The 26,931-nt window shown below is 35.3% G+C and overlaps 2 protein-coding genes and 2 pseudogenes across 2 annotated transcripts; 2 read left to right on the plus strand and 2 right to left on the minus strand.

Annotated features, from left to right (window-relative positions):
- Positions 1–1,219: 1,219 nt before the first annotated feature.
- On the plus strand, positions 1,220–3,045 carry LOC122604195 (annotated as a pseudogene).
- Positions 3,046–4,204: 1,159 nt separating this feature from the next.
- On the plus strand, positions 4,205–8,136 carry LOC122604196 (probable disease resistance protein At4g27220). The gene is made up of 3 exons (XM_043777091.1): positions 4,205–6,950; positions 7,040–7,522; positions 7,612–8,136. Exons 1-3 carry the CDS (start codon positions 4,236–4,238, stop codon positions 8,134–8,136), a joined length of 3,723 nt encoding a protein of 1,240 aa, XP_043633026.1. The 5' UTR covers positions 4,205–4,235.
- Positions 8,137–10,981: 2,845 nt separating this feature from the next.
- LOC122604197 lies at positions 10,982–11,675 on the minus strand (the record flags this gene model as incomplete). Its single annotated transcript, XM_043777092.1, has 2 exons — positions 10,982–11,280; positions 11,502–11,675. Coding segments are annotated over 2 exons (339 nt in total), but the record flags the coding sequence as incomplete, so codon positions are not given.
- Positions 11,676–11,963: 288 nt separating this feature from the next.
- Positions 11,964–17,193, minus strand: LOC122604198 (annotated as a pseudogene).
- Between the last annotated feature and the right edge of the window lie 9,738 nt (positions 17,194–26,931).

Consider the following 26,931-nt stretch of genomic DNA (forward strand, 5'->3'; position numbering starts at 1 on the left):
TATAATTCTATAAAGGATCACTAGTGTGGATATGATAACTAAGCAGCATGGTTGGATCAATGGTAAACACCTTTGCCTCTGGAGACAGAGGTCATGGGTTTGATCCCCATCCCATGCAAAGGTTTGAGGGCCTTTTCTACCATTTAGGTAGAAACTGGAAGCAGCCTCTCTACTTAGGTAGAGGTAAGGTCTGCCTACATCTTAACCTCACGCATACACCATCGAGGTATTAGAGCTCAAAACCCGCGAAATACGGCACTGAGCAGTTACTTAGTTACTTACTTATCACTAGTGTGGATATGAAACCACAAGGACAAAACCTGATGTTTTGGAAACAACAAGGACCATTCTTGAAGTTAGCTCTAATTAAAAAGCTAATTAAAAGCCAACATTTAAAGGAAAAAAAGAATAAAACTCTTTCTGAGGGAGTGAGATTTTGGGGTTCGTTCATCAGTTGGTCAGGTGAGTTTTCTCTTTTGCGTCTGTGTATCTATTTATAATATTGTTATTATTTTTCACTTCTGAAGGCGAAAAAGTTAATTGATTTAGGTTTTTTTTATATTTGAATTCATTCATTCATTCATTCATCCATCATAGTAATTACAGTAATTATTAAGCTGCTGTTGAGATACATATGTTCATATATATCATAATAAAACCCTAATTATTAATACCTATTCTAGTAGTGACATCACCTTCTTGTCGTTTCGATTTAACGACTTTTTATGGGGCTGTTTTCGATATCTTAAAGTTGCTTGAATGACTGCAACTCATGCTTTCCCCAATTACTTTATCTCTCTATTCGAAATGTTATTAGGGCTTTTCCGCAAATGTTGTTTGTTTAAGATGACATTGAGCTTCGAACTCTTAGATTAGGCGTACGAAATCGGCTTAGCAAGAAGCTTTGTAGTTAATCTATCAATCATTATCGTCATATGCTAATGAGACTCTATTATGTGCCCCTGTGAAAATATGTAGGTTGGTTGTGATCTTAAGACATGGCTATTGAAGAAGAAGAAACTATAGAGCAAGCGGCGGCAGCTCGTCGTGAGAGGGGTTGAAAGCTCTCAAAGCTGCTCAACAACTTCTTGAAAATCCCGGGGATGATGGAGCTCCGGACAGTGATAAACCTGACGGTGAAAATGGAGCTGATGATGAAGACAAGTAAGCAGCTACAATCCCTATTCTTTTTATGGACTACTTTTGATTTCTCAAATCGATGTTTATTGTGGTTGGTTTATGTCTTGCTAGAAAAATTTGGTGAAGTTCATTAGTAGTGGACACCCCTAGTTGTCTCGGTTATGTTTCAACAAATAGCATAAAGTTGAGGCCGAAATTCTGAAGGGTCAATTTTTATTCTCGGTTACCACTGTGTATGGCAACATTTTTGTAGTCGGAGGTTGTTCAAGCCCTGGTAGAATGAACTGAAGATTTTTAACAAAATCTTGGCACAAGGTTATGATAGGAACTGATGGGTCAGTTTGGGGCTTTTTTCTGCAAATATGGTAAAATAATAAACATACAAAAGTTAGCTGAAATTTCAAAGGGTGGCTGTTCTTTTAATTTTAACGTTTTAAGTATTTTTTCAAACAGGCAGATTATTATCAAAAGTATAATAATACAGTACTAGCGAATGTATCTTTAGTAAAAATAATTTTTTTAGATAAGAAGCTGTTTGGGTTGATTCGAACAACTGGTTTTGACCCGTACTGAAACCCCAAACTTACCCTTAAAAGTGAAGGTGTCGCGTGTTACACAACTGACCCGTTTGGCTGCCTCTGTCGACATGAATCATGTTAATATAAAAAATTAATAATACTATTTTTTTATTTTTATTTTTTTTGAACGACGGGTGGGAAGGTCGTTCTATCGAGCTGAGCAGTGACATCCAAACGTGCAGTATGCTCAGGGTTCGAGGCGCCTTATACCGATGGTACCCCAGAGGGAGCCCATTTTACGCTAAAGAGGTAAATGCCCGAGGTCAATGGGGAATACAAGATTTGATCCCATGACCTCCAAGCCAACATTCCCTCTCGCCAAGATACCCAGAAGGTACCCCGGCTTGGCTATTGCGCCAGAAGCTAGGTGCTTTAATAATACTATTATTACATACCAATGTATCTGATTACGATAACATGATTATAATAGGTTGCATCAATGAAACATGCAAGATCAAAGCCAGTTCTTGGAGTATATGAAGTTAACTTTGATAATTTGGCAATCAAAAGTCAACACAATCATTTTCTCCGGACATGAACATGCAACAGTGGAGCATCAGATGTCTATGAGGATCCATACAGACTTTCCCTAGATATCTATCACGACACTCTATTGATTATCAGAAGTCAACATAAACAAAAGTCAACACAAGTATACAAAGCTGTCACTTCTTGATACTTGCTGTAGGTCGGATCGGTTCATGGGACGAGTCTTTAGATTCATGTGAGAAATCCAAAGGCTGCTAGTTGATTTTGGGGTCATCTGCTCTTGATCTGCAGTAGTTTGTAACAGGGTTATTTTATATGTACTCGGAGAGTGATAAACTCGCAGCATGATCTGCCAGTTGATTTCATGTTCGGGTCCAAACAACTCGACCACCACCGTACATTCACGAGAACTCCCCGAGGCTTGTGTCATGTGATGACTGCAGATTGTTTATGGTATCGGTTTCATGGTGTGAAGGAGATGGTGAAATTGGTGGGAGAAACTAAACAGTTAGGAAGCTAAACTTGATCTCGTGTACTTAACCTTGAATGAAGTTTCTGTACATGCTGGTGCACCCATGGACTTGGAATTCTGTATTTGTTGCTGATAAAAACTTGATATTTTGGGATTGAAATGTTGAAGATATTCAGGAAGGTGTTGGAGTTTTTGACAAAGTGTGATGTCTCGGACCGAACGATGAGTTGGGTACACGTTTCGAAAAATCAGATGGCTCGTGAAATGGACGTGTCTTCGTGCAAAATGAAATCGATGGCTGCCGTACATTTGTTAGTTGGTTTGTTTATTGTGATCATTTGTTTTGATACAAAAATCAATAATTAATATTTGATACTTTAATGTGTTTATGATCTCGACCGATAACATTTGGAATTATCACTGATTCGATCTGATTCATGAAGCAAATTGTTATCATATAAAATTTTGGGTTGTTTTTGAGGATTAATTCTTAACTTGACTTGTTAGTATTTGTAGAGTTGAAATGAAGCTAATCACATAAGTTAGAGTTAACGTGTAACTTTATAAGTTATATATAGTTTCCAAGTTCGAATCTCTTTAGATTATAATCTTGTCGATGACAAAGAAAATAGTTAGAACTGACCACGAGAAGGGAAAATAAAACCTTGGTTAGACAACTACATTTAAGTAAAATATGATTCGTTACCCCAATATGGACATATTAATTGGTTTTATTATTTTATATATAATTTGTTAGAAAGATTTATCATTTTCTTTTCTAAAAACCAAACAAGTGAGAGCTTTAAGCAACTAACACACACATCCTTTGTTTACATACTAAATCACTAATCATACACCCAACTTTTGAAATAAAAAAAGAGTAGTTTTTTAAAGAGATAGGGGATTGATAATGAAATATGGTGCAACTGAGAGGGTCCATGTGTAATTAACACTAATTAAGATGACATTTTTAGACAAAGCTTATATTCTCTAATTAATCCCTCCTCCAATGATAAGGTAGGTAGGTGGTCTAATATCGTGGTTAATTGTTTGACCTGTTATAATCAAGCAGCAGATCCAGATCCAGATCCTGCATAATCACTTTTCTGGTACACTTTTTTTTTTTCTCTTTTATTTTTTTCCTTTTTTGTTAAAATTTGTTATAATGATACTTCAGTAAATTGTTGACTTCCCTTTTAATGTTCAAAAGGAAAGTAACTTTGCATCTCTGTTACACTTTAAATGAATTTATATGATAATAATAATTTAAATCACCCCAAAAATAGATGATTTTGACTAAAATATACTCTGTGTTACATTACTGTTTATTACCAAATATTAACTCTAAGAACCTACTGAAATGTTTTATATACATACTCCGTAATAAATAATTGTATGGATAGTTAGTACTTATATCTGTATCTATAATCGACTGAACATATTATAGATAATAAATTTTGTTTGATATGATTTTGACTAAAATATTATTAAAATCCTTTTGAATCATTAGTTTGTATGAACGCATATACGTGTGATTTTGTAGGTCTTAGACTGAAATGGAATTTTTATCAGCAATCCTTGGTCCCGTTGTTGAATCATTATTGGTGCCTGTCAAGAGACACCTGGGATATCTCCTTTTCTCCACAAAACATGTTCGGAAAATGAGTACCAGGATGAAGAAACTGCATGATACACGGGTTGGTGTCAAAGGGCATATGGAAACAAACAGCAGATGCAACTTGGAGATACCGACTGGTGTACTAGATTGGTTGGAAGCAGTCGAAAAGACTGAGGAAGATGCTGAAAGAATTTCTAGCAACGTCCATGGGTGTTTTAATTTGAAAAAGAGGTACCGAACAGGAAGGAAGGCGTTCAAGATTGCCGGGGAAATTGAAGGTCTTATTATAGATAATACTCAGACAAGCTGGAGTGATGCTCCCAAACCTCTTGGAAAAGTGAGCTCCAAAAAGGCATCCACTTCTGCACCGTCAGATGGTGATGATGCTCACAATTTCTTCAATTCAAGAGACAAGATTTTTAAGGAGGCGCTCGGTTTCCTTCAACAAGATCACAAGGCCCAAGTGGTAGCCCTGTGCGGAATGGGTGGCGTGGGGAAGACCACAATGATGGAACAACTGAAAAAGGCTGTGGAAGATAAGGAAATGTTTGATTGGGTTGTGAAGGTGGTTATCGGGGAAAAGATGAACACATTAAAAATTCAGCAAACCGTGGCAGAATACTTACGGCATCCTTTAACGGAAACAAGTGAAGGCGCAAGGGCAGAACTTCTTCGCATAGCATTTGAGAAGATTTCAAAAGAAAGAAAAGAGAAGGTTCTAGTAATATTGGATGATGTTTGGGAGAAGGTTGAGCTTAAAGACATTGGACTATGTCCTTTGCCAAACAGCTCCAAGTTGTTGCTAACATCAAGAAATGAAAACGTTTGTACACAAATTGTTGCAGAAGATGATTTAGATCTTAGAGTTGTTAGAGTAGATGTGATGGAGGAGTTAGAAGCGAATAATTTCTTTTTTCATATTTCAAAAGTTTCAGACCCGGACCTCAAAGAAATGGGAGTTAAAATCGTGAAAAGATGTGGTTTCTTACCCTTAGCCATCAAACTCATTGCAACAAACCTTAGATCTAAAGAAAAGTGGGCATGGAGGAATACACTTCACCGTTTGAAGAAAAATGAACTCGATAAGAATGTGCAAAAAATTGTTGAGATAAGTTATAACTTTTTAGCTGATGAAGATGCTAAAGCAGTTTTTCTGCTTTGTGGTTTGTTTCCGGATGACTTCAATATTCCAATCGAGGATCTGACAAGATACGCATGGGGGCTTCAGTTGTTAAATAAAGTTCCTACTCTGGGGGACGCCAGAGACCGGACAAAAACATGTGTACTTGATCTCAAAAATGCAAATTTATTGCTCAGTAGCGATCATTCCGAGTGTGTCAAAATGCACGATCTTGTGCTTGCTTTTGTGGTTGCTAAAGTTTCTGAAGGCAATCATCCATGGATCATTAACCACAGTGATGTTTCAAATTGGAGTAGAGCTGAAATGAGCAAGTCTTGCAGAAGGATTTCTTTGACATGTATGGGCATGTCTGAGTTCCCAAGAGACTTTAAATACCCAAAAGTATCCCTATTGAGACTTATGAATGGCGATGAATCTCTTAAGTTTCCTGATGATTTTTATGAGAAAATGGAAAATCTTCAAGTTATGGCATTTGAGAAGTTGTATTATCCTCTGCTTCCCACATCGCTTCAATGCTCTACCACACTTCGAACACTCTGTCTACATCAATGCTCATTGATGTTTGATTGCTCTCCTATTGGTGATCATCTTTTGAACTTGGAAGTGCTCAGCTTTGCTCATTCTGGCATCGAATATTTACCATCTGCAATCGGGAAGCTAGTGAAGCTAAAGCTACTTGATTTGACAGGCTGTATGGATCTACGGATCGATGAAGGGGTCTTGGAAAACCTGGTCAAGCTTGAAGAGCTATATATAGAGGTTGCTAATGGAAAGGTTGTAAGATTCACAGATATAAACTACAAAGAATTGGCAGAACGTTCCAAGAATCTTTCTGCATTTGACTTTGAATTCGTTGAGAACAATCCTGAGTCAAAGAATATGTCATATAATAAGCTTGAAAGATTCCGTATATCTATGGGACGTTACTTAGAAAATGGTAGCCCCGATAATGTGCGAAATTCCGAGAACACGCTGATGTTAAAAGTCGCTAACAAAGATGAATTGTTGGAATCTGGAATGAATGAGTTGTTTCCGAAAACAGAAGTGCTTTACTTGGAAGCTGGCAGTGGCATGAAAAACCTTGAAGAAGTTTTACCGAAATCTGTACCTCGACACAGCTTGTTTTATAATTTAAGAGTCCTTCGTATTACCAAGTGTGTCGACTTGAGATACCTCTTTACAGTCCCAGTAGCAAGGGGCCTGCTGAAGCTTGAGCGTCTCACAATTTCAGAATGCCCTGTTATGGAAGCACTAGTATACAGCGAAGAAGAACAAGGGGTCGATGACATTAGGTTTCAGGGGCTGAAGTATCTAAGTTTGCTTAATCTACCAAAGTTGGAAGGTTTGTCGTCCGACACTAACAATATTGTAATCCATCTACCGCAACTAGTGACGTTGATTCTCATAGGCCTTCCAAACTTCACAAGCATTTATCCGGCGGGAGAGTATAAATCATCGATTATGTCCAGTGGCAGTTCTACTATTGATGATAAACCTTTCTTCAATAAACAGGTATTTGAAGATGAGTATTTTTTTAAAAAAAAAAAAAAAAAAAAGAATATTTGTAATCTATTTGAGTATAATTTTTTATTACCTTGCAGGCTATGATCCCTCCTAGGTTGGAGATATTGGAAATTAGCAGGATGGAGGCATTGAAGAATATATGGCCGGAAGTAGTTGATGATGCCACCTGCTGCTGCTCATTGCGATATATCTCAGTGGAAAAGTGTGCCGACTTGAGATACCTGTTTACAGTCCCAGCAGCAAGGGGCCTGCTGAAGCTTGAACGTCTCACAATTGAGGAATGCCCTGTTATGGAAGCACTGGTATACAGCGAAGAAGAACAAGGGGTCGATGACATTAGGTTTCAGGGGCTGAAGTATCTACGTTTGCTTAATCTACCAAAGTTGGAAGGTTTGTCGTCCAACACTAACAATATTGTAATCCATCTACCGCAACTAGTGTCGTTGCATCTTCAGGGCCTTCCAAACTTGACAAGCATTTATCCGGCGGGAGAGTATAAATCATCGATTATGTCCAGTGGCAGTTCTACTATTGATGATAAACCTTTCTTCAATAAACAGGTATTTGAAGATGAGTATTTTTTTAAAAAAAAAAAAAAAAAAAAGAATATTTGTAATCTATTTGAGTATAATTTTTTATTACCTTGCAGGCTATGATCCCTCCTAGGTTGGAGGAATTGAGGATTTATCGGATGGAGGCATTGAAGAATATATGGCCGGAAGTAGTTGATGATGCCACCTGCTTCTGCTCATTGCGACAGATTGTAGTGATATACTGTGATAATCTTGTGAATGTGTTTCCGAGGAATCCGATGCCATTGTTGCCTCATCTTGAAACAATCGATGTTACTCATTGTGGTTCCATTCAAGCGTTATTCGACATTGATGTTGGTGAAGAAGGCGGCGGTATTAGTAAATTGAGATCCATTAGCGTATATAACTCAAAGAGGCTTACAGAGGTGTGGAGGTTGAAAAGAGGAGGAGCTGCCGTACATATTAACCACCCTAATGATGATGATGTCATCATTTGTGGCTGCTTTCAAGCTGTTGAAAAGATATTCATATATGACTGTAAGAGCTTTAGGAATATATTTACACCAACCACCGCTAGGTTTGACCTGGGAGCACTAAACAACTATTCTATAGATGGCAGAAACCAAGAGGTACCCAAATAATTTGTTTATATCATACGATTATCAAATAAATTATCTTAGCTTGAAATTAATTAAAAATACTTTTGTAATAGTTTTTCTCTTTGGGTGTAGAAATAACTTGGTTTTTATAATTTCTTAAACTATATGTGCAACTTCTATTTTTTATTTTATTTGTTTTGATGCATTTTAGTATAATCGTTTCACAAACTATCAACTTGACCGAGATACTTCTTATTTATCGGTTTTAGATTTCTTTACTTCTTTTTATTATACGAGTATCAAAGTATTTCTTACAACATTTTCATGTGTTATTCTATTTTGTTTCTTCCTCCATTGCCATTTCTTTAGATAGATGGTACAAAAGTCGATAGTTATCAACTTGTTATTTTCGACTTGACTTAGAAACCTAATTTTTTGATTCGTGAATCGAAAGGGTATTTGATTATATAGTTATATATAAGTATTTATTGTAGAAATATAGTATTGTATTGACATATTTAGCCAAAAAGTATGTAAGTAACATTCTCCCTATACGTTGACAGCAGTGTTTAAAGGCGATTAAGATATTGACAGTATTACATTTACGTAAGTAAATAGGTTGCTTCTAGATCTATCTAAATGATAGAGAAAAAAACTTCTGACCTATGCATGGGATGAGATAAGCCTACTATAATGTCTATACAGTAAAACCTTTATAAATTAATAATGTTGGGACCGAGATATTTTATTAAACTATCGAGATATTATTATATCAATAAATTAATAAAATATTAATTATTAATTTAAAGAGGTTCATATATCACTTTCAAAATTTTCATATCCAATGTACATTCACACATTAAATGAAATAAGAATCCAAAGCAAATTGCTTTTGACAAGATCTAATTTTTGCAATGAATTCATTTGGCTCAAGTAATTTAAACAATGTAAACTATGGACAAGACATGAGTTTAAGAGATTGATTACGGGTATGCATTGTTAGCACAAAACAGATGTGAATGGGTTGCGGGATTATCCCAGACAAAAGTAATGAATGTTATGAGGTTTAAAGCATTGAAGAAATTGTGATGGCTATTGTTTAAAATTTAGTTTAGGATGATACAATAATCTTGAAATCGATCATTCGGAAAAAAGCATTGCAAGTGGCAAACAACTCTTCACAACTTTTTGTTGCGACAATGTCTCAACTCTTAAGTGCAATGTAAAAATTTAAAGATATATTTAGCATAGATTTAAAGTTAAAAAAAAAAACAAGTGACTATAGTTTAGTTTTTACTAAACAATATTAAAATTTTGGAATATTTATAGAATTATTAATTTATGGTTTTGATGGGACCTATTTATTTACCTTGGGTTTAAAAAAAATATTATCTTATTATTTTATTGATTGGTGTCCAATTTTGTATTGGTCTCAAGTTGGGACCTGACAAATTATTAGTTTTATTGAGGTTATTAATTTATCGAATATTAATTTGTAGAGGTTCTACTGTATGTCTTTTAGTTTAATTTTTCATTTTTCAATTTACACTTCTAAGGTGTAGAGAGACATACCACATACGTTCATTATCTCACTTTGGCTCGACGTCCTTTTGAAAACAACCTCGCTACAACTTCACCTTAGGGTAGAGATAAAACTTACACATATCCTAGACAAAAATAGTTAAATGACCTGACAATTTTGACCAATTACTAAGAATTGGTTCCATTTAAGACTCCATAAAAGTTTTTTGACCTGTTATAATTGTTGCCTAACACAGATTACGTATTTAAAGGCCATTCAAATTATTTGCAGAGTTTTAAAACAGGATAACCTTAAAAAGAGTAAAGAAGTAAGTTGTAATTTTGTCTTTTTCAAAAGCCTTACCTTCTCTGGCCGTACTTGAAATTTGGATAGCCAACATAAGCATCACATGCAAGTCGAATGTTGTTTTTGGAGAAGTGGCAACATGAGAAGCTAAATTTCTAATTTGATCACAAAAAATAGGTAGCTCAAAGCGCCGTACTTGAAATTTGGATGGCCAACATAAGTATCACATGCAAGTCGAATGTTGTTTTTGGAGAAGTGGCAACGTGAGAAGCTAAGTTTCTAATTTGATCACAAAAGATAGGTAGCTCAAAGCACCAACCCTTTTTCTTAGACAGTTTGGCTCATGATTTACTAGCTCTTAAGCTTTTTGGGTGAAAAGCATTTTCGGAAATTAACTTCAAAATAAACTAGGCCAAACGCTCAGTCTCCAAGCCAAAAAAGGGGATATGTTCTCCAAAATGTTGTTGCTTAAACGTTTAAAAATCTAGTTTATACCCACCAATTAAACACAGCAGAACATGTTAGTATAAACGGTTAGATAACAATAACTTGATACTATAAAACAAAGACAGCAAACAAAACAAAAGGAAAACAAAACACGATGTGGAAGACCTTCAAATTCTATTAGTGTACAAATAAATATTGTTCATAATGTGTTAAGAATGTTGTAAAAATCATGATACTACACTAACCTGTAGCTTTGTGTTTCCCAAAAAAATGCTAAACAACCTCAAACTTAATGACAACATATGGGTATTGATATACCCGTAAAAATAAGTAATGGTACACATCTTTTCGGTTTTCTTTAAGGCCGAGAACGTCAGAGAGAAATGGTAGGCATATGTGATCTCCAAGGTCAAGACTGAAGATAGCAAGAAAAGTCTGAAATACGTTCTGATTTCTTGCAAACCAAGGTCAAGAAATTACTTTTTTTCACCATATCTATTCTTTCTTTCGATTAAGTATCCATTTAGATAGTCGTCTATGGAAATCAGGTGATCCACCTTAATAGGAGTCGAGTCTTGAAGATTCATCTGGTGAGCACCCTGTACTGACCTGTTTTGAAACATATTATAGGTAACATGTTCTGACTTCTGACCCCAGCCTGTTTTAACCCGTTATCAACCCATCCAACCCGGCATTTTGTCACCTCTAACAAAGATATATAGAAAAACAACAATAATTGAAGTCACCTAATAGTAAATAAATGATACTAACCCAACAGATCCGCCTCCCGATCCAACCGCACAGCGGTCACCACAATGAAGGTGGTTTAAAGTTTCAAGCATCAACTTCATCTTCTGTGATTGCAGTCCAGTTGGCGTTGTGTTTTTGTGATCATATGGCATAAACAGAGCCTATGAAACAAAGTAAATACAATGGTTACGAGAAAGAACTGTCATTGTATATGTAAAGAAGCAAATATTCGAATTTTAACGATTTGATTACTAGATAGCAGATTCCAGATGTGAAATCTGCCATGCTTCCTTATTATTGCTTGACACTACATAATGGACAACTATCCATAAACATTTCAAATGTCTGTCTAAAAGCAACAGGGGGAGGAGGTATTACTCACCTCCATTCCAGAATGTACGTTGACCCAAATGTGTGGGTCAAATGACATCGAGAGCTTCCGCATTAGCTGAGCCTCAGGCTCACTGAAAGGAGCAGTCCCAGGATTCTCTTCATATGGATCAAAATCCTGAAGTATATGAACAAAAGAAGGTTGTAACAAGCATAGCCAAAAGTTTCACCTGTTCTATAATGAGCTAGACACCATATAGGCAAATAGGGATGGGAATAAAACAATTATAAGAATTACTCAGACAGTAACATTGCCACCCAGAAAAAGAAATGGTAAACAGTTTCTTTAAGAGTGCCAATGCTACCATCTATTTATAAATACATCAATTAGAATTCACTCTATCTCAAACAGGTCAAACAAAGATAGCTTAATGGAGAACAGATTAATTAGTCAACCAGGTTACAAGTCCTACAATTCAATAGACAACCTCCAAAATTGTTTTAATTCAATAATTTAACAAGTATATGTAATCATATTGTTTCTGCAAAGCATAGAAACATAGTTAACACAATATCCATAAGAAAGATTAAACAAGGACAATTATCAAATGATATTTGGCTAATATAAAGTTTGGCAATAATGGTAAGTAATAATTGATTAGGGAAGAAGGTAACCTTGATGATATGGAGATTGTGGGCTCTTCTGCACCACGGGCTGGGGTTGCATTTCCATGTTCAGCCAAATTCTCCTGTAGCCAATTAAGCCGCCTAAGCTTGACTTCCATGTATATTTCATCTGCAGGGTCTCCTTTAAACAGCATATAGAATCGGGTTCTATGGATAATTGAGACGAAGCAAACATCCCATAACTCTATTATCTTCTGTCTTTGCTTCCTAAATGTTATAGGCCATGGAACTGGGGACACCTCGGGCATATCTGCTGTATTCTCATCGTTTTCAAGGTCACATCCAGCTGCTTCATTAGCTTCGAGCTCAAGTACCTGCATAGAAGCACATACATAATCCAAATATTAAATGACTTAATGAAAAACGATGAGTCAAATTAATTGTATTTACATCCAATAAGGACAACCAGATTGAAGGTCAGCCAAAATAATGTATCCACCAGAAATTGTGACAATTGTTATTCATATAGAGTTACAAGATTGGGGTTTAATCGTTGGCTTGTAAACCCACCAAAGGCCATACATGGATATTAAAATAAAGTATATAAAGTTTAAACGTATCAAATGGTCAAACGACTCGAAAGTTGGCCAAAGTATACTTGTAATGCATAAAAGATGCCCCTAAATGATTTTACTCAAAAAAATTGACGCACCAACTATTTGTATGTAAGATTTATAAAAATTTGGACTAAAGGGTGTTTTGTGTCAAGCAAACTTGACCTGGCCTACTTTCAACCAGTACCTAATTTTAAACTTGGACTACCCAATGTCTTCCATCTTATTTGTTAATGGGTCCATTCAGGTTATGATTTATCCCTAACAGCTTATATACATACCAAACATCAATTTTAATACATAATATAATTAATGAAACAATACATGTACTTAATAGCAGATATACAAAAGAATTGAAATCTAGTGTTTTTGATTGACCCAATCTGCCCCATTTTGCCAGTATAGAAAATGAAGAGGATATATGATAGTTGATTACCTGGCAAACAAGTAGTTGCTTTTGGTATTGCAGCTTGGCGACACGTTCTTTAAGCTCTGTAACATACGTTGTGATGTTTTGCAGGTTTTCTTCCAATGCAGTTTGATACATCTTATGCATTTTCCTCATATGGCGTATTTTCCTTTAACGAGACATATCCACCTTCCTCACCACCCTTTGGAGTTTCTTTCTCAGACACTACTTCAAGAGCTCTATTTTCAGTCTCATCCTCTATGACTTCCCTACTAAATGACAGTGGCGAGCGGGGAGACCTTATGAAGCTAGGTTTGTTGATTGTATTGCTAGAAGTCAAAGGACTCATTGACTGGCTTTTGACTTGTTGATCGTTGTTGTTACTCGGAAGAGACATGATCAGTTTGTCAATCGACTTCTGAACATTTTCCAGCTGTTCTTCAAGGTTCGCAATTTTGCTTCCTTGTGAATGGAGTCGGGTAATCTCATCTTTTAGATTCGCACAGACACTTTTGTTGACTGGGACCATGTGGTGAACGTTGACTTCTTTTTGTGTCGGACGGAGGGCATGCATATCGCGTATTTCTGCCTGTAACTTAGCAATGGTTTCTGCTGCATCTTGATTACCTTGTCTATGACAAGCAACTTCTTTTTGCAGTACTTCTAATGCTCTGTTTGCTTCTTCACCTAGCTGTTCTTGTAGGTGTTCAAGTTTCCTGATTTCATGCATTAATGTGAAGGGAGCTGTTGATGATTGCCACCTACCTTGTGTAACTGATGTATTTCTTGTTTTCTCTAAACGGGTTGGTTCCTTGCCTTCAAGGACTGATGGTAACGTTCCAGAAAATGACAACCACTTCTTATCCAATGGACCCGCTGAAAATTCTTGTGGCTTTAGTACCTGCGATAGTTGTTAAAATCAGACTATTCAGTAATAGAAACCATCATATATTAATCAAATGACGCTGCCAACAAATTGGGCCAATGTGTATCTTTTATTCAACTGGTTGCGTTGTGATGACATGTATTCACATATTGTATCATGCAGATATTCTGACATACATTTTGGACAAATCATTTAACCTAGCCTCAACTAATGACTTGACATAGAGAAACATACCTTTGATTCTTCTTGGAGTTTACGACGTAGCTCTTCAGCCTCTGACTGTGCGAGATCTCTTTGTCTCCTCAATTCATCGATTTCAATTTCCATCTGTAAATGATATTAGAACAAATTTAATTTAGAAGCTCTAATCAATGAGATAATTGAAGTTTGATTTATCATATAATACCTGACGAATTTTGTAGTCTTTTTCATTTGATGGATCAACGGTACGCAACTCAGCTTCTAGTCCGGAAACTTCCTTCTGCAAATGCTTAACCAATTGTTTATCCGAAACAACCTGATCAAAGTTTTCAACAAGACAAGACCCTTTAGCATATGTTATCGAAAGAATACTCAAGCGTCCAGACTAGGTATTGGGATTCTCTAATATCTGTAACTGGTAAAGCAGCTAACATAAAATATAAGAACAACTAGCTGAAAAGGAAACGGCCAAACAGGTCATAGGTTGCCCAAAGTGTAACATTGCATAAAAATCGCCAAAATGATTAAAATTATTATTTATAGTTTTGGACAAAAAAAAGTTTTGGACAAAAAATGAGATATGTGGAAGTATCTGTTACCCAACCCACCCATATTTACATATTTAAGAGCATAAGACGGTAATATGAATTGGAGAAGACCCATATGTACCATGTTAACTTGCGCATTGTTTGTTACTTCCTTTGCTCGGGAAGCAAAGAAAAGAGTATTCCTTGACTGTTCCACATGGCTAGAAGCTGGGCTCAAAGGGCATATAATGGCAGTACGGGCATTTCCACCTAACGAGTGCTGTAGTATACGAGTTAGCTTGGAGTTCCTGTATGGTATATGAGCACTTCTCTTTCCAACACTGCACAAGCACATCGTGTGATAAGATTTACAACTTTTCATATTTTCTTCTAAATGAGATCAAATAAAAAATTGTAATGAGTTAAACATTGAACCGTCAGATTCTTAATTACCAAACCAACCATATAATTAGTCAGACAGTTAAGAAAACTTTAAATTTGATGCTTAATTAGTGGCTTAACTTCGTCTTTAGAAAAAATGTCTATGTGATCAAAGTAATGCATTTTATGAATATACTCTAGAGTGTTTTTAACCCATTTGTTCCAAAACAGGTTCATTTAAGAAGACTTTATGTTTGTCAAATGAGTCATGTTAAACACATGTCTACAAATGTCAATGGGTTAAAAGTCACCCGAAAATGTCCGTTTCAATGTCTTAGATAAAATTTTCGAATAAAGTTGGCATTTTTTTAGGATATAAATCATATATCACAAATACTTTGTTTATAAAAAGTTTTAAGAAAGTGGAAAAAAATGTTGACGGGTCCTATTTGTGATTAATCAGCTTCAGGAATAAAATGTTGATGGGCCACTCTAGAAAGTGCTGCAATACTAGAGAAATCTGGACAAATGAACACTGAAAACAAACATATTGATACATCTCTACGCACCTCAGCATCCTAATCACAGTTGTCAGAGTCATCAAGCTAAGGTTTATATGACAACCCTCTCTTAGCCTTGCACCATCCGCATTTGTTTGTGAAGCTCTTTCACTTCCAGCTAAATCCACAAAATTCTGCACAACATTTCACAGTTTATGCTTAACATTATGGTGTTTCACTTTTCGGTCTTAAGTAACTAACACTAAATTCAGAATGAAGGTGAAGTTATACCAGGCTTGAAACAAAGGACCTCAAGCAGTCTGAAGTCTCCCGGAGTGTGCTTTCTATTGTCTACGTTGTCAAAACAAACCATTTTTATAATGAATCTTCAAGCTCACATCATATGTACACATACGAAACCATACACCATCTCTCAAAATATCCTTACCAGTCTTATTATCTGGTGTGATCGAGAGCTAGTATCATTCAGTGCCATCTCACCAACTTGTCTCTGAGCTGGAAAGTGAACAAAAGTAAATAAAAAACAAATTTCAACTAAAGACAAGTACAGATGCTTTTAGATACAATACGTTCAGAAGCAGACCTTCACAAATACTGATCAAGTTTCGTAAATGTTGGTTATCGGTGGCTGTTTCCTCTACTAACTTCTCAACTACGGTTCCTTTCTGCAATTAGAACAGGTTTTACAACTCTTGGTAAGACTCGTAACACCTAGTTAGCTTGTGTTTTGGAAATATACAATCTTCTATATTACCTGTAGATCGTCTCGAAGCTTGAGATTACGTCCTGACTCAGCATTCAGCAAGTCCCTTACGTTTTCGTTGTAGATTTCCATGCCTGATATTTTTATTCTGAAATCTCTTTCCGGAGTCTGTATTAAGAAAATACTAAATTATATGTCAGTAAATTTCAACTCGTATACAATATATCAATGTATATATATAGACAGAAACTTGAAACATATATAGGTCTTATAACTTACCTGCAACATGTCCTGGTAAATATCATTTACAGCTCTTTCTGTAATTCCTCTCATAGTAAAGTTTTTCCACTACTTGTTTGACCATATGCAATGATGGTAGCTGAAAAACAAGATGCATAAAATCACAAAGAACCATATGACCTATAAATAGGACAAGCATATAAAAACCAATATAGTATTACGCACCATTAATGCCCATTAGAGCAGACAAAGCTACACTCTTTACTCCTTCCTCATATACGGCACTTGTGATTGTTGCAGGGCCAAAAACTTTATCTGAAGGAACAGAAAACTTATTTTGTTAGCTCACACACGCTGATCCTGAAGTAAAATAAACTGGATTGGTACAGATAATCAGCATATATACCAAATGTGAAGGAAGATGGTTGGATAACGCGTTCATTCGGGAGTGGTTTATATACAATCGAATGATCATCAAATTCCCAAGATACATTGTCTTTAGCCAATTGTTCCCTTTTATTTAGCGGCCTCAACCTCAGTGTCACCACAATTTTCTCTTCGCATACTCGAGACCCTCCAAATGTGGATATCGGTGTTCTTTCTATCTTTGAAGCCGGTGTACTCTTTAATGTCATCGTATACAACTGCTTATCTATCTGTTAACTTAAAACACAACAATCTTAATATTTCCGAATAGTAATTCAAAAAAATAAAAAAAATATGAAAACCATAGATAATATGCATTCAAACATAGATAATATGAAAACCATGTTTTTATAACGGAAAATTTCAAATTTAGATCAATTGGGGCATCATTCATAGTTATTGTGGATTTCACAGGAACTAAACAAAAATGTTTATCCAGCGACAGATTCGTCACACGTTTTCATTTTTAAAAATGCATTCAAACATAGCTAATCAAAAAATCATATTTTCATATCGGAAATTTTCAATGTTAATTCAACCGGGGCATCATTTGGAATTGTTTATCCACGCGTTACCACATTGAAGATGGTTCGGAAAATTAAATTTAATATACAAATACAGTACTAATAACCTAACTTAAAAAATAAAACAAACAATTAGGTCATAAATAATAAATCCATAACTACAGATTAAAATTTCCTAAATTAAATCTAAAATCACTTCATCTATGGTTACCATAATTATTAAAAAAAGCCCTAAGCTGAATCACTTTCTAATAATAAAAAATATGAACTTTTCAAGATTATATATATGTATCTATAGATATAGATGATGCGCAAATTTGCCAATCAGTGAATCAAGTTAAAAAGGAAAGTTAACAAAATTAAAAAGACTCACCAAAATCACTTGTTCAGATTTCGCAGAGAGACAGAATCTTGAATTTGTTTTGTATGTGAAAGAAGAAAAGAGGGGTTTTTTAAAAATTAAAACTATTGTCTCTCTAACGGCTAGTCTTCAATTTATTTATGGTCCGTGTTTCAGATAAATAAACTTATCATAAATTTAATATATTCATTAAGTCGAATTTCATGGTCTTTTTTAACTTAATAAAAAAAAACTGTCATTTATTTATATTTTATTTAATACATACGGACATTCTTGATTCATTTAGCCACTTTATACACCCGACACTTAATAACAAAAAAAAAAAAAAAAAACTTGGCTAGCTTTGTAACTCCCATCCCCAAACCCGCTTTTAACTAAAAACTTTTTTCCCTCTTATTTCGGTAAATCATAAAATTAATCATAATATTTGGTTTTATATATAAAACTAGATATCTTCCGCAGTAGAGATAGTGAATTGTTCATTTGAAAACTATGTTTTTTTTGTGAAAATGACAAATGGATGTCAACCACCTAAAAGTGTTGATTTATGGCCCTGACTAAAGCTTCCCTCCTCTCTCATGTTCAGAGGCGGCTCAACATAATCGGATGCCTAAAGCAAAATTTTATTACAAGGCCTTTCGGATTAAGAAAATTGTTCATGCTTTATGTAATTCATTTTACGATTGTGATAACGTGTTTTCAATATAATACCGTTGTTTATTCACATATCACATGACACATAATTTTATATTTCTTATTTTCCTATTTTTTTTGTAATTCTTATTAGTAATAGATTCTATGTACAAATGTACAATTATATATATAAAATATGAGGCCTTTGAACTTTTGAGACCTAAAGTCTTTACTTCATTCGTCTTACCCTTGAGTCAGTACTGCTCATGTTGCTGTTGTTGCTCCTCTCCGACCACCGCCATCATTTCCGACCACCACAACCACCACCACCACTGTCATTATCTCCGACCACCATAATTATCATCATCGACCACCACCACCACCACGACTATCGTGATCTGTCTGTCTCTCTCTTTCTTTTCTCTCTAGCCACCACCACCACCACATAGCCAACGTCGGTGGAGCTCGTACCGTATCCAACACTATCATCTATTGGATCATTGCCCATCAAATTCATGTCACTCATATATGCGTCCGGTGACAACCCTTTTTAGAACGGATAAGGACAACGCTCGTACCGTATCCACCAGAAAAAAGAGAGAGTGGCGGCAGTGGCATCTCCGAAAATAAATTAAGATTTCAAGGTCTGGCTCGAGGATAAAAAGTGGACCTCTAAATTACCTTGTTAATAACATAATATCACGACGATAAATGTTTTCGACAATAAAAGCAAAGTTTTACAAACTGAACAGTTAAGAACATGTGTGTTTTTAACAATATATAATTAAATAAATTAATAAAATATAATTATATAAATATGCAAATGAAAACTTAGAAACGTAGTGTGTGTATCAGTGTATGTATATTTAAATAAAAGGGAACATTTTTTCGTTATTTAATGACAATACTAATTAAACAAATTGATGGAGAGTTAGGGTGTTTGTTTGATTAAAAAGAAATAGATACACATTATTCTGTCATGTGGGCTGTAGCCATGTAGCATGTAGGTCAAAAGCAAGTATTGGATTTTATTAGTTTTATTTCATTAGTGGATCTTAAAAAGTCATATACTATATACATATAAGACTATCCTAGGCCCTTAAAAAATGGTGGGCCAGGCTCATTTGCACTACAAGAGCCACCTAATAGCCGGCACTGGGTGGCGGTGTTGGCGGCGACCAATCGAAAAAAGATGACCGCAAATGGTGGATAGTGGTGGAGGAAATGAAGGACGTGATTAATTACAAAGGAGAAGGAAGAGAGAAAAAGTGGATCTAAATTTTAGAAGTGGATAGTGGAGATTTGTTTTCTAGTTTTGACAATTCTTTTAGTTTTCAAATGATTATAACCTTGAAGGGATAACTATATTTGATTGTTATGTGTAAGGTCCCGCTGACCCTTGAACATCGAGATCTGTACGAATCCAGGTGGGCGGAATCCACCTGAATCCGTTCTTGAGACTTTAACATTCACACACATATATATGATAAGAATGGAAATAAATAGAGATGCAAACTCATATATTATCATTAATCATAAGATTACAAGCACCAAATGAGTATACATCGTGGTGGGACAGGGCATAGATCTCTACCCCGTTCCGGTGAATAGCTTCTGACTAGTCTAAAACCATTAACCTGAAACCCTAGACCTATAACACATATAAAAGATATAACGTATGCATGGAATTATCGTAGAATAAGTCTAAATGAATAAAAGGGGATCCGGTAAATCCAACCTCAATATAAAGTACAAAATGCATAATCAAAAAATGGCTATCTGTCACACCCCGCTAAAGCGGAATACGCAAGATGTGCAGATAAATAGTACATTGCTCGACAGTCAAGATCATAACACACATAGCAATAGTAAGACTTACATAAGTAGATCCTTTAGTTACAAACAGTAGATCACATAGGATCGAGATAATTAACGAAGTAGGACAGACTAACGTTAACATTTTACATTGACAAAAGACGCAAAAGACTTCAAGCTCAAAAGAGTAGAGAAACTTGACAGAAGCGTCTATTGCTGATTACCTCAAAAGTATAAGTAAAAGAGTCAACTACGAGAGTAATTAAGTGAGTTACAGGTTTTGCATGCCAATTGTTTTCATGTTCAATTAAAATGAATCATTAATGTATATTACAATTAATGTAATTATAGTGTAAGCTATAGCAGTTACTAGTAAAGCAGGACAGGTATCAATTTCACTATGTAATGAAAGATATAATAATTAACAGTGTGAAAGAGATGCTCAAATTGCTAAGCCTTGGCCGTTCCAACATTTCACAATAAGTCCCACGTATGATTAGTACACGGGTTAGGTCGGATATTATGCACGTGCCAACCGGCAAGTGAGGGCTGGCCTGCCCTCAATAGCGCTATTCATAAATACCCTAGGCTCCAATGAGTTAATAGCAAAATGACCGTCTTTCAGGATTTCCTCAACAGGAAATAATGTTCTAGTTATTAGCATGTACAGTTCAATAGCAATAACAAGGCATCTCAATGTGAATATAAATGCATAGAACTTATAAGTTACATGTAGATACAAGTGTAAGTTCTAATTAAGTCGCATTTATATTGAGAAGCATTTTAGTTTCATACTTTTCACCCCGCGTTTAGAAATAGTTTAAACAGAAAGGGGGCTGTAACTCACCTTTAGAAAGTATGTAGTGAACAAAAGACAGAATATGCGGATGCTCAACGTTCAAGTTGCTCGAGACCTATAATATGTACAATCGATACGTAAGTTCTATGTAGAGACCTAAGCTCTAGAAATGCCAACTATTTGCTTTAAATGGTTAATATATGTATGGTATAATTCATTAATTTAGTCATTGTTTATGTTTATAAAAAAAATCAAATTAATTTTATAAATTCACATTTGAGCTTTTACTTACATAGTTTGTTTAAGAAAATGAATTCTAAGTAGTGTATATCTATGTTCTTATAATTGATATTGATATTGATAGTAATTATTATTAGATGATAGAATTCAGATTTGTGAGTAAAGATAGAAATTTGTATGTGTTTTTGTATGTGTTTTTTTTTAGTCTTTAAAAATGAAACAAATGAAGATTTCGGTGGTTATAAGGTTAGTGGAATCATTAGGTGTGGTTTTAGTTACTTAAGATTAAAACAAGTGTCTTTACCTCACCACCTTTTAATCTATAGAATTACATGTGTTTCCATTAATATATCTAGAACATTATAATTATATGTAAATATTTTATTAATTTACATATAATAAAAAAACTTCATAATTTATGAAATATCAATACTTATAGTGAAATTATACATATTTTCCCACTTACATGAAGTTAAGGTATTATTTTAATCATTGTATACTCTAGTGTAAAGAACTTTAGAATTTTAGTTCTTACGATACAAAATCTTGATTTCGTCCAAATTACTTCATGAATTCAAATAGATTATTTGATTTGGATGACTAATTCGTCCGTAATACATTTCTAGTATAAATAGTTACTTGGCATTTCTTGAACTTCATAAGGTCTTATTATGCTAATAGAACTTAAACGTACATTTCTAAGTCTATAATCGGGTCTATAACTCACTTACACTTTCGACGTAAAATGAGTATACATGGAAGACTAAAGGAAAAACTTACGGAAGTTACACTATCGATCCTAAGCATAAAGTAAAGCAATGGGCGAATGAATCCTTGATCTACAAAAGTCCAAGCCCGAGTCCAACATAAGTATCTAGCAGTAACAACAAGTAGCCATCAAGTCTCCAACTTCACACAAATACCTGAAAAGTACACTAAACAAAGTCAACACTAGGTTGGTGAGTTCGTAGTAATAGTTCACACGTAACCATCGACAAATATCACGTTAAGTAAGGTAAGTAAAGGCTTACAAGTAGCCTTTACAAGGCTCAACATCAACCAAGATAGGTAACTGAAAGTAAACCTCATCACATAACAAGCCAATAATGTATCAACAAGAATGAGTGATACGTGTCACACTTATGCATGAGTAATATCAACGTCAAAGAGTATGCATAGCAATAAGGAATGCATAAAGTATGTATGTATGGGACATCATCAAGCAATGCATGAGTGTATATTGTGTGTCTCTCAATCATCATCAAAATGTACAAGTCCCTCGGGGAGTAAACGACCTCGCACACGTTTCCCATACAAAAGGGGTGCGTACCTTCTCGCTCACGTTTCCCATTAGCTTGGGGTCACTTGCGTCTCATCAATAACCATATCAATACGTATGTGTATTTACGTTCCCCGGGGAGCGAACGACCTCGCACACGTTTCCCATACAAGAGGGGTGCGAACATTCCCGCTCACGTTTCCCATTAGCTTAGGGGCACTTGCGTGTCATCAATAACCATATCAATACGTATGCGTGTTTATGTTCCCCGGGTAGCGAACGACCTCGCATACGTTTCCCATACAAGAGGGGTGCGAACATTCCCCCTCACTTTTCCCATTAGCGTGGGGATATGTACATCTCGTCCATAACCAACAATGCGTGTTACCTCAATCACAAATCCATCTATCATCAACCAACCAAAGCTATATGTACATACACTTAGGAGAATTCTACTTTCAACGAGTTTTTGATGCTTATATATAGGGTCACCCGCAGACTTCCCACCACATCTCAAACCCTTTGAAGATATAACCGACTTCCATATATGTACATCTATCCTAAATAATCACAATATCACAATCATATGCGTAATCAACCAAACGTGTCAATCAATCCATTATTCAATCAATCAAGACCATCCATCAATCAATCAATCAATCAATCAAGACTATCCATCAATCAAACAATCAATCAAAGCTATCTATCAATCAAACAATCAATCAAAACTATCCATCATTTAATCAAGCAATAAGTCGTCAATCAAATTAACCAAACAAACAAACAAGCACGTATGTGTACACTTTTCAGCCCGAATCTCAATTGAGTATGGAGCTATGGAACTCACCTTGATTCTGCAACAACAAGTTAACATCAAGCTATGAATGTCCAATGATCGTCTAATGTCCACAACCTAGCAATATATGTCACAATACAAGCCATGGTCAATACTAGTTATACTATACCACGATTTCCTTAAAGGTGTTTTGGAAATGATTCGAGAATGTTTAAACGACCAATAAAGAGTTTTGGTTAAACACGTTTCAATGATTTAATTAGTACTTAAATTTGATTTGAAAATCAAAGTGTTCAGAAATGTGTTTAATCAATTTTGTTGACGTTAAAATGATGATAAACAAGCTTTGGATCATAGAACGTCGACCGATAACCGAACAAAAATGCTAAGGGAGGACAGAGGATTTGTGGACGATGTAACGGATGATCTGGCGGATGATCTAATGGATGGTCGGATGAACACGGATCATCCGTCAGTTCATCAAGAGCGTCCACAGATTTCAAAGAATAAGAAAAACGGGTTTTGACCTAAAAATCAACAACCTTAGAAGCCAAATCCAGTTACCAAACTCTAACAAAACCAAATTCATGTATATTCACCCCATAAAAACATACCAATTCACAAACCCACTTTCGATTTATCAATCCTTGATTTGAAACCGTTTTTGACCAAAAACAACCATTTTACACTCGATTCGACCACAAATCGTTTAGATGTATACAAGGAAGTATTCTACAATGTAAGAGAAACATTTTGAGCTTAGAAACACTTACCAATTCGACCGGAAGCTCAAATTCGGGTTTTGAAGCCTTAAAGTGAATGAACACTTGATTTAACCCAAATTACTTGAAGTTTGAAGATAAGGAAATGATATATAACAATTTTCTAACAGTTTGAAAGATTAGTGTGACTTTTGTGTGTGTGTGTTCTTGAGATTGAAGGGAAAAGGGAGTGTGTGTGTGTGTGTAAGAGAAAGAGATAAAAGAGAAATGAGAGGTGGGGAGGGGTTTTGTTCCCCTCTTACACTCTCGCGACTAGTTCCAGTTTCTCCCGATATTTGATTCGTTTAGTTAAGACTTTTAACTCGAGTATTGTTCAAATATTTCATTGACACAATATTACATATTTTTAATTTATGCTTAATGACTATTCACATGCCTACCTTTTCATTACAAGATTTTATTTACTTAAATTTGACTAATTTCTATTTTATCAGTTTGCTAGCGTTGACCAGTCAAAATGGCGGGTGTTACATCATTCCCCGGTTAAAAGAATTTCGTCCTCGAAATTACAACGATATATTCTCACTCTCTGTGAGGTTGTACTCTTCTCAATGTGTTCTCCACAATGATCACCAAACTTACAAATCGCCACGGAACACCAATCGTACGGAGGTATCAAGCATCAGGACGAGAACCCGTCCTAAGTTTCCACCACACCATTAATGTATACAACAGGTACTCTTTGCAACATCTAAAGATCGCCTAATCATTGTAGTATGTGCTCCTTTCACTATCACGTGTGAGTCAAAGATTTCACTCACATGTCGTTCACTCCAAATCATTTCTCCTCACGTACGCCATGGTTGATTCCCCAGTTAGAAGAGAACCTCCTCAGACCAATATCTTAATTGACTCCTTGGGGAATTCCCCAGTTAAAGAATTCTCTTTCACTTCCGAAGTTACTTTACTAATCCAACTTGTATGACTCAAATGTTTATGTCTTCTCTTGTTAGTATTCACTAGTTTTTAGGTTTTTGTTCGTTCTTAATTGTGATCATGTTGTTTTGTTCAAACGGGGATTGTTTAACCGTTCTATCTTATCACTCTTAACTTAACATTTGCAAACTCTATAAGTTAAAATCGATTCTCATATAAAATCGAGAATCCTCAAGCTTTCGGAATAGAGTGTAATTAATAAAAATCTTTTCATAAGTTACAATACGTTACACAATTTGGTTTTAAAAATCACTATAGACATTCACCAAGAGTTCGTTGGTCTTTTTCATTTAAATTTCCTTACATATGTCTCGAAACATCTTACTATTATATTAGCAAAATTTATACGATTATAGGAGCCGTATCATGTAACAAGTTGTTATAGTTTATAACTCGTTAGATTATTTAAAGCCGGGTGACACCGTACGCATCCTTCATACCAAGTTTTAGAATCTTTTGCCATGACTCATTGATCTCCGGGTTATAGTTCTATTTTCTCAAATGGGTTTATTGCCAACTTCCAGTAGTTTATTTGTTATTATTATGTATATCGCGGTTAACATTAAGTGCAATTAGTTGTAAACAGGTAAAACTTATTATGACGATTTGACTTATAGTCAGCGCACTCGTGACGTGTTTCACCCATTGGGCGGCAGCTCATTCGCTGAAATCACATGTTTGCTCCCACTTCTGGCTATCTGTCTAACAATTGGAGGATCCACGACATCCAATCTTGACGGCACCTCATTCGTGTGATAGACAATGATCTAGTGATCCGTTTAAGGTCGAGAAGATTTGAGAATCGCATACTATAAGCACTCGAGCTTCTTACATCTTACGTGTGACTCGCACTATGGCACTTAACTGGCTCATCATTCCAATGCTTATGAACCCTCGATTCCAAGTTAAGTTAGACGTTCAGTTAGATCAACTTTTACCAATCGTGTACGTGTATATATACCACCCAAAACCGTTTACACCTCAACTCCATTCTTGTGATGTTCGTGTTTGCGAAACTTTAGACTTTTAGATTTAAATTTATTTGTTCAAATTTATGGTTAGCCTAACCCATGTTGTTTCTCCTTACTCAATAAAGTTTATAGTTGTATAATAGCTCGAAATGAAATCAATACGTCCCGTTGTAGCCATCGATATTGACTTCGCAGTTAACTCCACTGTTATTCGTTTATTCTAATCAACCCATTTTAGTTAACTCAGGCATTTTCCTAAAGTTCAATCTTAGAGGCGTATAATACAATGGGGTTCTCATAACCATTATACAACCATACTTGAAATCTTCACGCTATTGACTAAGTTCTAAACTAAACAAGGGAGGATAACCTAGCCAAGTAATTTTTAATCGTCATACCAATTATACATACAATTGCCTACGTGACCATTTATACTTGCGCATGCATCTTGAATTCCTAATCATGTATTCAATAAGCAAGTTAGGCAACAAGATTTTGAGATATTCAAATAACTAGGCTAGCATGGCAACCTATACACACATTTGCCCAAGATTTCAATAACCTTTACGTATGTATTACCAAGTCCTAATGATTTATCTCACCAAATTAGTTAGGCAACTAAAATTCAAGCATATTCATCAATTAGAACATCATGGCAACCATACATGTTCTAGCGTATATTCTAACAATTCATCCACATAATCAAGTAGGGGGTAAGATTTTTGAATGTTCTATCAACTAATCCCGCAAACCAAGTTATACTTACGGTTTCTCATACGTTAAATACAACTATGCATGATTTTTATCGGTT

This window comes from Erigeron canadensis, chromosome 6, assembly GCF_010389155.1.
Source record: "Erigeron canadensis isolate Cc75 chromosome 6, C_canadensis_v1, whole genome shotgun sequence".
NCBI classification, from domain to species: Eukaryota; Viridiplantae; Streptophyta; class Magnoliopsida; order Asterales; family Asteraceae; genus Erigeron; species Erigeron canadensis.